Source organism: Passer domesticus, chromosome 3, assembly GCF_036417665.1.
Source record: "Passer domesticus isolate bPasDom1 chromosome 3, bPasDom1.hap1, whole genome shotgun sequence".
In the NCBI taxonomy this organism is placed as follows: Eukaryota; Metazoa; Chordata; class Aves; order Passeriformes; family Passeridae; genus Passer; species Passer domesticus.
The window spans coordinates 120,116,000-120,132,081 of record NC_087476.1 but is presented as its reverse complement, the minus strand read 5'-3'; the positions used below and the strand labels follow the sequence as shown (position 1 = coordinate 120,132,081).

At 44.3% G+C, this 16,082-nt stretch overlaps 1 protein-coding gene across 6 annotated transcripts in view; it reads right to left on the bottom strand.

Moving 5' to 3' along the window:
* The window catches only part of VRK2 (VRK serine/threonine kinase 2), a 38,278-nt gene that overhangs the window by 1,866 nt on the left and 20,330 nt on the right, over nucleotides 1-16,082 (bottom strand). For 4 of the 6 annotated variants that reach the window (XM_064415592.1, XM_064415593.1, XM_064415594.1 and 1 more), the window contains 5 exons: nucleotides 7,239-7,359; nucleotides 5,418-5,476; nucleotides 4,071-4,264; nucleotides 963-1,136; nucleotides 467-673 (listed from right to left, as the gene is read on the bottom strand). In XM_064415592.1, coding sequence (XP_064271662.1) covers nucleotides 467-673; nucleotides 963-1,136; nucleotides 4,071-4,264; nucleotides 5,418-5,476; nucleotides 7,239-7,359 — 755 coding nt within the window. The remainder of the gene's footprint in view (nucleotides 1-466; nucleotides 674-962; nucleotides 1,137-4,070; nucleotides 4,265-5,417; nucleotides 5,477-7,238; nucleotides 7,360-16,082) is intronic. The other 2 variants (XM_064415590.1, XM_064415591.1) reach the window with 2 other exon arrangements.

Genomic DNA, 16,082 nt, shown 5'->3' with positions numbered 1-16,082 from the left:
TGGTTGAAGAGTAAGACTGAAACTATTCATTTACCCCTTTTATGCACTAAATTTACATCAGAGGATTTTAGCAGTTAACAAACTCACCTTGAATATTATTGTTAATCTCAGAATTTAAGGACTTAAGTAATGAGCCCTATGAATTTTTCCACTACACAGAGAAGGAAACTACTGAATGAAGTTTCTACCAAGCAAACAGCAGGGTCCACAAAGGGAGATAGAAGAGTTGGGAATAACAATTTGCATCCACGTGCAGGGCTTTGCTCTGCAGCTACACAAACTGCAGTGGCAGCTGGCCAGTAGTGCATACAGGCAGTTACCCACAAACCTTTGGCATTCGTGGCAAACACAGTTTGTGTACACGTAGTTGAGCCTTCAAGGGGTTTTTGGAACTCTTGTTTTTAGAAAAGCTGATCTTTCCTTCTCAAGGCACTGTGACTATTGTATGGTAACACAAACCCCTCACCTTTTTTGGGTGTGCAGGCTCCTGACATGTAGTGTACAATTGAAGTGGTTTGTCTTCCAGATGGAACGGCCGGCGTGTTCCCCGGGTGTGGGGCCTGCTCAGGCAGCTGGGGTGGTCCTCGTGCCCCACGTCTTCCTTCTGCTGCACTGATTTTAGGGAAGGCCTGGACAAGGGAGCCCACTGAGGTACAGGCAGTAACTCTGTGTGCTGAAAGGAATGCAGTAAGTTCAGAGTTAGCCCAGGTCCTGATCCAGCACTGGGAGGTGCCAGCTTTGGGGCAGGTCAGGCACTGCCCTCCTGGCACTTATGTCCTGGGCTACCAGAGACTTGGGTTCCTCTTTGGAATACTGGAAGTCAGCAAGCATCTGCCAGCTCCTAGAGTTTGTGACAGAGCCCTTGGCTCTTTTCCAGCCCTGTTCCTCCTCAGCCACCCCACGAGGTGGACATGGAGCTAATGAACAGGGAGAGCTGGCTGCTGCCACACCCAAATCCTCACCTGCTGCAGCTCTGCCTGGGGACGCCTCCTGCTCCGTGTACTTGGCTTTCCTTCCTCCAGGAGCTGTGTGCCTGTCACCCCCACACACACTTTGTTTGGATAGGCAGGTTCTTCACCTTGTGGCTTTTTTCCCTTCTGCTGGGCTGGTTTTGATGGAGGCTTTGGGAGGCGAACCTGGGGTGCACAGTAAGCATTTTGTACAGTGAGAAAAAGCCCAGATCTCACACAGAAAAACAATGATCTTCACCATATATACACACCTTAAACAACTGCATCACTTTCCAAAGGGGACTTAAAGCAAAACCAAGTTTTCACTTAAAGGTCCAGAAGTGAAAATAAGGGGGTTTACATCTAAAAATGACTATATTTCATAATAATGAAATTACAGGTTGGTATTAATGCAATTGTTTTTTAGTCTGATTTCTACAAGATCAGGCAAGCAGTGACCTGGCTTTCCACCCACTTTCACACCACTTTCATTTTGCCCCAGCATCAGCACTTTCACTGTAGGGGGAAAAGCTGAAAATATTTATCCAGAGCAAAAAAATGTGGTAAACAAATATGGGAATTAATGTAAATAATATGTTATCACCTATCTTTGGTGTGCAATTGGAAGCAAGAATCAGCATATAGCCACTGCTACACTTCTTATGCCATCTTAAGATTAGATTCATATTCTATACAGGGAGCAACATCCTAAAATCCATGCAATCTTCTTCACATCATCAAGGAGCTGATGCTACAGGAGCCTCTGTTACAGGTGTTCGTGGCTCTTCAGAAGGGAATTAACCCCAGACCTCCTCAGTTCCTGTGTACCAAAGTGGTACAGGAGGAATCAGATCAGCTGGAGTCAGATCCTGCTCACAAGCAACAAGTGAGGAGACAGTGACTTGTTTGCAGTGGCTCCCACTGTTCCAAAGTTATCTCTTCAGTGGGGAAAGGAGAGGGGGAAAGGGAACACTGAGATGAAAAGAATCAGGCTTAGGATCACTCCAGGCAATGCCACAAAGGAATGCTTTGGAAAGAGCCTGCCTGTCACCCAGCACTGTCAGGGCTGCAGCACCAAGTGCACCAGGCCACTAAAACATTGCATTTTCTAAAAATAGCAATAAATTTCAAGAGAGTTCAGTTACCTGCCCTTTCTACTTGTATTTAAGTACTCCTTAAATCCTTTGGATAACCCTAAAATTGCCTTTCTGCAGCTGTTTTGCAGTGAGTGCTTAGAGGAAACTGGCTCATGTCAGCAGCAGAGCTGGCTGAAGGAACAGGCTGCAGGTGATCCTGGTGTTCTCATTGTTCCAAGAAGTGAGACACTCAGCATTACAGATTTCCCTGAGAAAGTGCTGACAGGTGCCAAGATTTAGAAACACCCAGGCATTCCCCCTGATCCTGCTCCTGGCCATCACACCCAATCCCACCGAATCCTGCAGCACAGGAATGGTGATAACCATTCACACTCCTCAGCCAGGGATTTTCCAGGGGGGTGTGACCTGCAAATATCCCGTGCAGCAGCAGCTCCTGCAGCAAGCTTGGAATCATCTTTTATGCCACAGACTGTCGAGCTTTTGACCAGGCTTAAGAAGGAAACAGATTTACTATTTAGTGTCTGACTCTGCGAAATCAAAGACTCCTGTGAAACAGAGATCCAGCAGGATCAGCTGGAGATCAGTTCACAGCTACCTGATGCTCCGAGTCAGTTCACAAAACAGTGCAAACTTAAAAGAACTCCTCAAATGAGTGAGGGCACAGTGGTCATCATCACAGCCACACAAGTCCAGTCACCAAAACAGCTTTTGGTTTTGTTAAAATAAAAAAAAAGGGGTAAAACCAGAAAAGTCAATAAAAGTGCTAAAGTAAGTATCTGTAATTACCAAGATCAAAACCCAGTACCTTTTCATTAAACATGAACTTTTGTTCTGCCTTCCACAATACGTAAATAGTGCTGACAATTGGTTCGTGAGGCACTTGCTACAATAAAATCTAATTGTATCATGAGAGAAAGGTGACAATCAGGAGATCATGAAAAAATTACATATTCTCACTGGTGGTTAATTAGCCATGCAAAACCCCCTCAAACAGATATTCTCTTCTATTAGGAATGATTACTATGCAGGCCTACAGATGTCAATACCACAGTCATTCAAATACTTCTTTCCCTACTAATTGAAGGTTGTAAAGCTCTGGTGCCAAGGTTTTGCTTCCAAAGAGCTAATTTATGACTAGAAGGATATTTTATGTCTTCAGTTGCAGCAGCTACAAAACTCAGCAAATCAGAACCATCTGTGCACTGATACTTGAATCACCATTCATCTCGCAGCCTATCAGTCACATTAGTTTGCATCCTGCATTCTTGGCTCACGTACACTTGTGATGGTCCAAAGTTCACCAGGAATATTAAAAATGGATGGGACCCTGACCCTGCCTTATTGCACACGCCCCAGAGCCCCGCACGGGGCTGCTGCATGCGGGCACTTCCACAGCAACAACGGCACTGACATTTCCCAGCAAAACTGCTAATTGCCTCCCTCTCTGCTTAGGGAAGCTGGGCTTTATTAACTTGGAGCACTGCAGGAAAACAGCGCAGGAGAGCTGTGTCACTTGGAAAACCCTGTGCCAGTGCACACCAACAGCACAGCTAAAGCCACAGGAACATCTCCTCCACACTGGGGCTGCACGAGGATAAAGGCAAATGACAAAGAACAGCCTGAAAGCAAGAAAATGAATTAAATGCTGTCACTAATAAAGGTAACTTTGCTTTTAATCTGGGACGAAGGAAAAAACTGGCATTCAGGCCTGTCTTCAAGATGTTAGTGAACAAAGTCCTTGACTTCCCCATTATCCTGAAAGTAAATCATTCTCCACAGACCTACTGCTTTGAAGTGAGAGCCTGTGGGTCAAAAGGACTCATGGCAGTTCTTCCTCCTTGAGGGTTGACATTCCACTTTTTAGCAAAGCCAGGGGAAACAGGAATTAACAAACATGGTGTATTTAAGGCAGAAGAACTGCTGTGTCAGTCTCATTTCGAGAGCCTTAACTATTTCCTCCTCTCCAAGAGGGAAGGGAAGAGGCAGGAGCTGTCAGGAGTGCTCCCAGGGCTGTCTCACTCACTCTGGACACCTTAGCAGCAAGGTGATTCCGTGCACAGGCTGCTGCTGCTGCTGCCGTGGAAAATTCCAGAGGGCCGTCGTAGCGCATCCCGCTCGACTCCAGGCCATCCAGCAGGATTCTCTTCAGCACTTGATACTTGGGCTTCTCAGCATAAGCTAAGCCAGAAACAGAGGCCAGAAACTTGGCTATTTCACCTGTAGAGCAGATTTGAGTGTGAATTTCACTGAGTGCAACCCCAGAAGTTCAGAAAGGATCTCAGTCCAACACGGATGCCAAGCGAGACAACACAATTTCAGCTGAAGGCACACTCAAAACACAGAACTGACAATGTCTTGTCTTTTTGGGAGGAGAAAAGGAAAAGACAGACTTGGATAAACAAGCCAGGCTTGAAATGCTCCATCTTGTTATGTTCATGCACTAATTCCCACAGCACTGACAGCTATCCAAGGATAAAAATTAAAACATTTTACCAACAGGTATTGATAGTTCTGTGTAAAAGAGGAAAGTCTTTGATAGATCACAATACCCCCTTAAATATTAATTACTCTGAACAGTATTATTTTAATCTGCATAAATACTATACTGGAAATGTTTTGGAAAAATACAACTTTTTTTTTTCTTCAAACTCTACTATTGTTTTTCTGATTGCATCCCAAAACAGTCCAACAGCAGCAACATTTTTCCATCAAGTGGTTCAAAAAACAGGGAAACCACCGAATGGGCAGAAATAATGCTAGTAGGAAAAACATATGGGGGGTTCAAACTTTTCTTTCAGTTGAAGACCCAAGTGTATCCTAAAACTGGAGTGCTACACCAGATATTAGCATCTGGTCAAATCCCAGCAGGAAAGATTTATTAAATATGTATACACATCATGAATAAATTTCACCTAATACACATTGCATTCCAGTAATTCCAATACTAAAGTGCTAGGAAAATAAGGGAATAAATCAAAAATAGATACTGACCTTTGGTGTTTTCCCTGGGTTACTTTTGTATTTCAGGGAAGGAAGAAACAAGACAAGACAAACTGTGCATCCATTTGCTTTTTCAAACTCTGAGGACTGAGCAATAAACCTTTGGTAGACAGTTGCTTACTATTTCCATACTAACAGCTACTTCTGTTTCCAAGATAGTCACTGCTTCCCAACACCTTGGATTACATATGGCCAAGATCCCTTATGTCACTCCATGGGATACAGCACAGACTGAGCAAGATTCTTTTTTTTTTTTTTTCAAAGACTTTGTTCAATTTGTGTTACTTTCCTTCTCTTCAGCTCCCCACCAGAGTCAGACACTGAACTGTGTTTAGGAAGAGCCAGAGGGTACAGGTGCAAGAACACTTACTGCAGCTGCTTCCAGGAGAATCCCACCTCAGCACTGAATCTGGGAGCTCATCCATAAGTCTGAAACAACACCAGAGTGCAACAGTTTAATGTGCTTTTGGAGCAGGTGATTCCTCATTTGGGATTTAGGAAGACAGCAAGTCTCAGCTCCAAAGGGAGTGGACCTCCAGGATAGCTAATGATTCACAGGACTGCTTTTGAACCCAGATCTCCCCTCACCAGCTCCATTTTTAACTCTTTGCACACTGCTAGTTTCACCAAGACCAGCTGACACCTAAAACTGCACTTTTTCTCTGCATGTATTTTAAGCTTTTTAGAAGGAAAAACAAAAGGCCTTTGAGCCAAATGGCTTGTTCTGATTTCAGATTGATGATTCCCATTTCTATTTTGGAATTTAAGCAGCAGCTCTGCTCTGCCTTCCTATCATTCAGCATCAGGTCCCTCTGCCATGGAGCACATGGCTGCCAAAGTTACACCCAGGCATGGCAGGACCACAAGGGGACAGGGAGGTCACATCACCCAAAGTGCCACACGCTTCATAAACAGTAGGGCCACAGGTGGAATTCCTGTTCATCCAGAAACAGGAACAGCAAAGAAGCTCGGCATCAATTCCTAAAAACAGGAATAAGACCAGCCCTCATCCTGGGCAGTCCAGCACCCAGAAGAACCTGAAAATTAAGACAGATAAGAGGGATAACTCGGGCAAGATACCTAATTCCAGGCATGCAATTAATTAGAGTAAGAAGATATTTGGATAAGTGGAATGTGTGTAATTTTCTGTGCATTTCTTTGAAGCTTCCTTTTGCCCAGCATCCTGAAAACATGAGCCAACCAAGGGTTAAAGGAAAGGGAAGAATCCGTGGAGCAGCTTGATTGATTAAATTGATTTCCCATTGAATTGTATAAGTGTTACCTTGCAGGGGGGCTGTGTAATGATCAGAACTTCAAAAGGAGAAATATTAAACACAGCAGAGGGTGTCAACATCCCCAGCTGGGATGCAGCTCAGCCCGTGCACAGGCTGCAGCCACCGGGAGCCGCTGCCCGCGAGGATTTCGGGGATCGGCCAGCCCCAGCAGGCACCTCTGCTGTCACCTGCCCTACTTAAAATTTGCTGCCTCCTGCATTGTCATGTTACAGCTCTGGGTAACTCCTCTGCTGCGGAGCCTGCTACAGGTACCACGTGCAGTTAACTGCCTGCAGTCCAGGCTGGGAGGGCAGAGGAAGAAAACACTGATGCACTGTTGCTCCAAGTTGTGCTGGGAAAAAGGAAAGATTTTCACCAAGCTCTTTAGTGTTTTGGTATTTAATTGTTTGTAATGGCAGTAGGCTTATGTAACGTTAAAAACCTACAGAAAAACAGCATCATATAGAAAGTTAAATAAATTGAGTGCACATGTGGAAAAACCTCCAAGAGATGTTTGTACTACGGTCTCTACAAAGCGCCCGTGAAGTTTAATGGAACCACACAACAACCTTCTGTATGTGCACCAAGGCCCGTGCTAATTTACAAATGATTTCTTGGGGAAAAAAAAGAGTATTGGAAAAATACACAGCAGACAAAATGCCTGTGTGCTGTGCACTGGAATCCATCCTCTCCTCACAGCAGCACAGACATAAACATGCAAAGGAGGGTAGACATGCACATAAAGTTCCCATTTTAACTGCTTCCAACATCTCTCTTAATTAAGGAAAATTGTTTTAGCTTTCTCCTAAGGTGCTGTTCTACAGCATGGAAAGCTGTGTTTCCCAGGCCTGGGAAGCAGTGAGGATGCTGCAGGGCTCCAGGCTGCTGTGTCCATGTGTGGGGGGGTTTGTCCTTACTTTGTTTTCGCACTCTGGACAGCTACAGGGTCCTTGAGGTTCTGCTCCCAGGGCAGCTTCCCACACAGCCAGTGCAGCATGCAGTAGCCAAGGATTTCAAGGTCACCTCGTCTGGATGGGGCTAAAATGTGGGAAAGGGGGAGGGGGGAAGAGAAAAAAAATACAATTAAGAATAGGAACCTCTTCTTAGGAAATAGAAAAGACTTTGATTGAACTGGTGCTGATGAAATATGAAGAAGCCAAACGGGCAAAGTGTTTTGTTTGTTCAGCTGTATTAGACCTGAACCGCCCCGGCATTTGGCCACAGGCCACAGACAGGCAGTGACTTGTTCCTGCTCAAGTGAGGGTCAGCTTCCTCACCTCCTCCAACTCCATCCTTCCTCAGTCTGGCCTGTCACATGGACTTGATCCCCATGGCCTCTGACATGATCCAGACAGCCCATAACTGAGTACCAACACTTTCTCAAAGAGCCAAGCAGTAAAACAAAGAAATAAATGTCTGCTGCTAAATTGCTAACACATGTTCCAGGAAGTCCATGGGGTCCACATTGGTCATGCAGGGACTCTGTGAGAGCAGACTAAACACTGATGGCCTTTCCTGTTCTCCCGTGGAGCCGTTTGAACTCGGATGCTGGGACAAAAGTGCCATCTAGTGTGCACTGACTCGCCTGAGCCTGCTCCCGGCTCCAGCAGCGCCTGCGGAGCTCGGCACAGCCCAAAATGTGCATTTAGCAAAGTCCTGGGTGAACTTCCCACTGCTGCTTCCAAAAAGGAAGTTATTTCAGGAACAACTTACTCTCTGCACACTCCAGGCAGACACAAATACAGGAGACAAAATTAAATCAAAAATTAATCCCATCCCTGAGCATCATCTCTGCAGAAAAACTGAAGTCAAATCTATAGATTGGCTTTTCCTAGAGAAAGAGGGAGGAGAAAAGTGCAATATCAACAGAATTGCTAGTGCTTGCTGCTACCCAGAGGAAACCAAACTTGCTAAAACTGAGCAAGCAGGAGCACTGCAGGATTTGACTTGCAGCCTACAGTTTGCACGTCAAAACCACATGGAATCGACAAAACCAGAAACTGCTTGTCATGATTAAAGACAGACAGATGTAGAAGTTAAATTTATGCTTTTCCAAAACGAATTTGTGCTTTCCAAGAAGGAAAGGAGAGTTCAGACTTGTTTGGCACTTTTTATCCAGTGTAAAGACCAGTAGCTGAGCACTGTGCTGTTAATCCAGCTGTAAACAGATATCATATTTTATGGGCCTTCATTAAATAAATTCCAGAAAGTCACTCGGTGAACTTATCTTTTAATTTAAGAAGTCATCTGCTAAAAGCCACGGTGCCAACACATCATAACTGTCCCTCGTTGCTGTACACACATTACTGTAAAAGCAGCAGATTAGTTTTTATACATTCCCTATCTTAACTGCTCTTAGGCTCGGGATTATTAAAGGCCCTGGATCCAACACCGCTGCGCTGTCCCTTGGGCGTCGTTTATTTCCTGCCCTGGATTCAGCAACGTCCTAATGCAAGACTTGGCTCCCATATTAAAATAAAAACACAATCTCTACCACTTGCTGTTCTGTAGTGATTTCTCTGGCCATAAATCTCCCAGTAACTGTGGAACAGTTCCATTCACACACACGTGTTCACAACTCTTTTTTCCATTATGGCAATTCCAGATTGGATCCATATAAACCAGCGTTTTTGACTGCTGATCCTCTAATTTTCACAATGTCTTTCTGGCACCTGTTTGTGTGAGAGAGGCTACAGAAAGTGGCCTTTTGAGGAAAATTGTCAGAATTCCAATGGACAGCTTTTTTCCACGGGGGGGGATTAATTGATGTGCATCTATAAATAACAGCAAACCAATGAGATTTCAGGTGTTACCCCAAGAAAAGTCATTTTCTGACAAAACAGTCCCAGAGATTAAAGTTTCTTCACAGTTTGGCCATGACTAATGACATTCCCTCTCACCTGCAGCTCCTGGGACAAAGCCATGACAAAGCAAAAGCCTTGGCTGACACCTGCCCAAAGCCACAGCAGGCACAGGGACAACAAAAAGGTCCGTGGAGCTAAAGCACCTCTGCCCAGCAGCAACAGGAAAAGTTCCACAGGAGACAGCAAGTCCCCTATCCCTGCAACTCCCAGGCCACCACAAGTGCTCCTAAATACAGACATTTACTTGGGGTTTTTGTAGAACCTCTTGAAAATGTCAGCGTTTGATTCTTTGGTTGTACTTGCTTATTTCCCTCTGCTCCATATAAGTGAAATCCCTCAACCTTTTAAATCATTTAGATCCTTGTTAAAAAGGAATTGATTAATCTTTAACGAGTTAGTATGATCTGTGGACAATGTAATTATTAGATTTTCATGTCAAATCGAGCACTAATAGATAAATTTCAATGATATGTTTACTTGCAAAAATAAATCTGCTCACACAATTGAAGATTACAGGAATTCTTGATAAACATCAACGGAGAGAAATCAATCTGCCTTCACTTTAAATATGACAGCCAGGTGAAAATAAAACAATTCTGCTTGATAACTTGTCACAGTTACAAGAGTGTACACTCTAACCAATACTTATTTAAATCAAATTCTTACTTCTCTGCTAAAAAACTTGCTGGGTTTTTTTCTTCTTTTTTGATAGATGTTTGATTTCTGCTTTTCCACTCACAGGATTTTTTTACTATTATTTTAGTCTCATATGAAGTAGTATTTAACAGAAAGATATCAGTGGTATTTTATTTCACAATGTCTTTAAAGTTTAATTTTTTAATTTGGAGATTTAAGGCCTGATTCTTTTCTCAGTCCTGCCAAGATAAATCAGGAACAACTCCCCTGAAGTTGATGAACTCACAACCACATCAATGAAATCAGTTTTAGATATACCACAAACACACTCAACACACAGGCACAGGCTCCAATAACTCAGAATAACTGAAGCAATTCACCTGAGAAGAAAATAGATGATGTATCTCTGTACACTGAATTTGGCAGCTATCTCCACTCTAATTTATATTCAGATTCTTATCTCCAAATAGATCAGGGATATCACAACAGCCACAATATGCTCTCAAATCTCCACTGCTCCCAGAAACTCCTCTGAAACAGAAGTAAAAATGGGAGGTTTCTCTACGGCCTCTGTTTAGCTGATTTTCTCCAGCCTGCTGTAAAGATCTAACAAGTGACAGATGAAATATTCTCTTGTTTTTAATTAGCACTATTACATGGTAATTTCACTGTTGGTGATTTTTTTGGATTAGAAGCTTTTCATAAACAGGATCATCCTGATTGCTCATACTGCATGGATGTGCAGTGGCACCTCCAATTCCCACTGGCATTACAGGACACCAATTTATGGTAACTCACAAGCAAAGGGAACTCACACCACAGCCAGCAATGCAAAAGCCCAAGGAAAGCATGGTTAACATGATCATGGTGAAACACAATTATGATAAAAATGTATCATCACAAAGTGATATAACTTAACTCAAGGCTGAGATGATTAAAAACCAGACAAATACAAGACTTGACAAAAATCAGTGCCTCTATTAGGGGTAGGAGAAATGAAAAGACAAAAAAACCCCAAAAAGCAGATGAGGCAGTATTCCTTCCCCCAGGTCCTGCTCAGTCTGAGGAGCTCCCTGCAGCAGGATGATGACCAATGGAATAGTGGGTGGCTCCACAGAAGAGTTTAGAGAAATACATTGAATTAATGATACATTTTAGTGTTTGGAGGCCATTCCACAGAGTCATCCAGCCTCACACAGGGCAAAAGGCAGCCAGGAACCATCTCTGCTCTCCTCGTGCCCAGCCCTGCTTGGCACACTGCTCCAGCACTCCCTGACAATAACCACCACCACGGACTGCTGGAGAGAAAAACCCATGGCACCATCACAGCTCTGCCAGAGAGCCCAGCCTGTGACATGGCACACGGGGACACTTCTGGGCCAGCCACGCTCTCTCCCAAACTGGGATCCTACAGATACACACCTGATGGGATGGATGGGCATGGAACACACAGCAGAGCTGCCAGGAGGGAATCATCAGGGCTGGTGCAATGGGATGTGCTGAAAGAAGGAGGGTTGGGGCTCTGCTCTGATGGGGAGAAGTTCATGTAGTGGGAAGGCTGGGAGGTGCAAGGGAAGGTCACCACGAGATCTGGGTGGGAGATGCAGTGGTGGTGGCAGGAGATGCTGGTACCTGGTCAGAAGCAAAAGGTTCCAGGCTTGCAGTAAGGACATGTGGCAGGAGAGTGGGGACAGGAAGTTTAACTCTTCTTTCACATCTGTGTGGCAGAAAAAAAGAATCACAAAGGTAAGGGCCTGACAAGTAGGGGTGGGCAAGCAGCTGAGATTCACTACCTTTCTGAATTCCTGGTGTAGAGAACAACAGCCAAAATTAAACAGCCCATTCCCAGGCACAGTCCTCAGATGTGACAGAGCTGTAAACGCTTCTCATCTTATTTTTGCTGCTTCTGAACATTCCTGGCAGCTTCCAGAGGTGGCTGTAGAAGCCCATCCAGTATTTTCCTTGCTAGTGACGACTCTTTCACTTACAACCACTTTCTGCTCCCTCCTCTGCTGGGCACACATTTCTAATCCAACTCTCAGGAACTAAACCATCTTTTTATTTATTTCCCACTGCAAAGTTCCACCCATTTTTTGCCAGACTGGTTATATTTTCCTTTTATTATTTAGAATTTACAGTTTGTCCTGTACACAGTCTTTGGGAAACACATATCAAACTGCAGCAGATCAATAATTCATTTGACCGAGAAAAAAAAGAAAAAAATCCTGCAGGCTCCCTCTGAATCCTAACTATGCATGGACAGATGCCAAATCAACCTCTTGATCCAGAGCCACTCAGAGCTCTGTTCTCTGGAAGCAGGCTCCCAAAGAATGTGTTTCCAGGCATAGGTGTTTATATTCCTGCACATCCTTCCTCACAAAATGAACCCTGCACATATTTTAGTCAGCAGAACAGGAAAAACAGCCAAGCACTGAGCTGTGTTTTTAACACCACTGAACAGCTCTGGCTGAGCTCAAAACCAGCACAAGGGCTGCAGGGCTTTCCCTGCCATCAGCCCAAGGCTGGCACTGCCCTGGACAAACCCAGTGTCCCAGGGCTCTGATGGAGCTCAAGGAGCACACAGCTCCGTGAGAGGGGCACAGAGAAGCCTGTCCAAAGTCCCCACTCCTGTGGGAAGCAGCTTTTACTCCTGCAGGTGTAGAGATCAGTCCTGCACAGGCTTCAGTGGGGTCTCTACTGATGCAAGAGATGGCAACACTGCTCAGTTCCTGTGAAATGCTGGGAGAAGGGAGAGGACTCAGCTTGGAATCGATGGCAAACACAAATATATGCTGGAGGGAATTCAGCATAGATACTTCATACTCTTATGTTCATCAATGATAGCAAATTAAAACTGGGCTTGCACACTCAATGCGCAGGACTGGAGTATTTAAAAGAACCTCAATATGTTAAGTGCAGTAAATCTCCAGAGAAATTAGGTATTGACTGCATGCCTCAGTGAGGGGAAAATCTACAAAAATCCATAGGAGGCATTGATCCAAATATTACTTTTTAACACTAACTATGTAACAACTTTTTAAATGTACAATGAGTACAGATATAATTCTCCTTAATTATCAATCAACAAACCAAAATGCAATACTGTTTATACAGGCTGGTCTTTAAAAATGAATACAGTGAGCACGCTCCAATGAGACACTAAAACCAACCACGCAGTTGTGCCCTGAGAAATCTGCATCAATAAAAAGGGTTTCAATTGCAAATACCCACGTGCTGGTTGGGATGGGATCCTGCCACAAATCCAGGAATGCTGATGGTGTAGGTTGGATCCTGTGGCAGAGGCAGGCTGGGCCCTACTTGGTTCCAGGAGAAGTCCAAACACAGCTCAAGGATGCAGCTGCCAAGGGAACAGCACATCCATCCCACTTGGCCTTTCCAGAGGCTGTCAGAACACAGACCAATCCCACCACCCCAAAGTGTTTCCCTGCAGTGGCCACTGGAAGGAACCTTTCTGGATCTCAGTGGACTGCACACTCTGCACCTGGTGAGCTCCACAGAGATCCTGGGGAATAACCCAGCACACAGCTGGGTTAAACTCTCCATTCAACCACGGAAACTCCAGCACTGACTTAAATTACTGGGAAGGGAATGCATTTGACTGGCTCTGTGCAAGGAGGGTATCAGCTCCAAGCATTGCCAAGAGGCACTTTTAAAAGCTACAAATTCCTAATTTTGTTAAAGCTTCAGCATGTCCCTCAAACCACTGCATGTATTCAGTAGCTGCTTCATGAACAAGTCAAAATGTTCTCATTTGTCTGGCTCAGCACAGCCGCTGATGCTGTTCAGGGGGGCTGAGATACTTATGTTGCTACACACATGCAGGAAATGCCCTCTGGAAAGGATCTCATTTATATAAAATAACATTTTAAAAATCAGAATTATACTCCTGGAGCATTGGAATAACAAAGCACTCCACTCTGAAAATCTGGGTGACAACAAAATGAAGGCTGTCTGCACCTTCCATATGCCAACAGTCTTTAAAGACTTCTCAGAACACCCCACCTCACTTTGTACAGGAGACTGCTGAGACTGCACCATGAGTAGGGAATCCAGGAGACTGTTGAAGGACAAAGAAGCCCTTTGGCCCAGCTGCTGGAAGCCTTTCAGCACCCTAAGCCATCTCTGTGCCTCTCAGCCTCACACCAAGAGAGCAGGGAAACCCATTGCTGTGCTCTGCCAGCTGAACCTGTGCAATCCCCAACAGAAGTCACTGCAGATGCAGATTGTCCCTGGGATGTTGAGAGCTCTGCTGCAAGTGGGGAAACTCTGGCAGTTTGATCTTAATGGATTCAGGCTGTTTGTCATGGTTTAATCCTAGCCACCAATTAAAGTACCACACAGACATTCACCCCCTACCTCTCGCTGGAGGGAGGGGAAGGAGAATCAGGGAAAAAAGTTAAAACCCATGGGTTGAGATAATAATAATTTAATACTTGAATTCAAATTTTAATAATAATAATAATGATTAAAAGGAAAGTAAAGAAAGGAACCAACCCCCTGACAAAGAAGTGATGCACAACAGAGCTGCTCAGCACCACCTGAGCAGTGATCGGTCCCTCCCTGCCAACCCCCCGGTTTATCCCTGCCAACCTCCCGGTTTTTCCCTGTCCCTGCTATCCCAGGGTTTGGAACATCCCCAGGCCAGCTGAGCTGTCCTGGCCATGCTCCCTCCCGGCTCCCTGTGCAGCTCCTCACTGCCAGAGCACGGGAACTCATCAGTCCTTGACTGAAGGTAAGCACTGCTCACAAGAACTAAAACATCCCTGTGCTATCAGTGTCATTCTCATCCTAAATCCAACCACAGCACTGCACCAGCTGCTGGCATGAAAATTAACTCTGTCCCAGCCAAAAGCAGGACACCACCACAAGGTCAGAGCTGGCATTCCATGTGAAGAGTTTGGATGCTCTGCAACATACCAGATCCCACATCATGTTCTGCAGTCTCTTCCAGCAGGAGCACCAGAAAAATCTGTGGATTTTCTGTTTGCAGCTATCAAGGAAACACTTTTCAAGTGTAAGAGGGGAGGAGTAAGCTCCCTCAAACCATCTTTCTGGACATTTTGTTTTGTGGAGTCCTCTGCTTTCAACCAATTTCATCACTTTAACTCTTTGAGGAGGTCATCTAAGACAGACTGCAAAACTTACCTCACACTTCTTCTGCACACTTTTTGTCACACAGGTCTGTAAAATTTCCCTGCACTTTCAAATAGAAGGAACTATCTGTCCTGTAATCACATACCCATCCACAAACACTACCAAACTGGCTGCTATAACTATCCAACAGCCAAATCCCAAATATTCCAGCTTCCACCTACCCTTCAAAGAGCTTGCACATCAAATACCGGTGCACAGCCACACCACTCACACCACCAGGCAAAGCAGGCAGAGTCAGGTCTCCAGAAAACAGCCTGCATGCTTGGGAAGGCCAGAAGAGTCCAAAACAGATGCTCTCCTCACTACAAAATATTTTCTAGCAGGTGAAATGGTGCAGTTGTCTTAGCAGGAAATACTTGCCAGTCTTATTTCATTTTTCCTAATGACCAGAGTTAAACGACTGCAGGTTTTAACAGCTCCAGCAAATTATCAAGACCCTCTACATTACATGGTCAATGGTCCTTTTAATAGAAAAAGCAATAATATACAGTTGTTTGTGCCAACTAAAACTCGTTAGAAAGTATTAGTTTAAGGTAACAGTTCAGCAGCTATTAACAAGCACAAATTCTGCAGTTATCACTCGTGACACTGATGCTCACAGAGCTGGCAGCACCAAACCATCCCCTCCTGCTTGAGATGATCTTGGGGTGAAGGAGGGGAAAGGGGAAAGAAAAGTTAACAAAAACACTCTTTTGTAGCAAGAGTCAAAGTTTTTCAATAATCACCATTTTTTTCACTAGCATAACATTAGAATTGACTTTTTGTCTTGCTGACATAGCAACTAAGAAAGTTGTGTTGCATTGACCATATTGATTGTGAACAATGCAGCCATCAGTGGGACTTTACACCATATATTTTCAATATTGACCTCCCAGTCCCTTTTCCATGGCTCTATGGGTCTGCTATTGGATTTGGACTGCAGCGTAATAAACAGCTAAGGTTTAATTAATGGTAAATGAATACAAGACATAGGTTATGACTTTAACTAATTAGGGAATTGTTGAATTAAGTCTGCCTTGGAATGCAAGGCAGTACAATCAATATCCAATAAAAGGACTATGTATGTAATTTACCTGCAAATGTGTT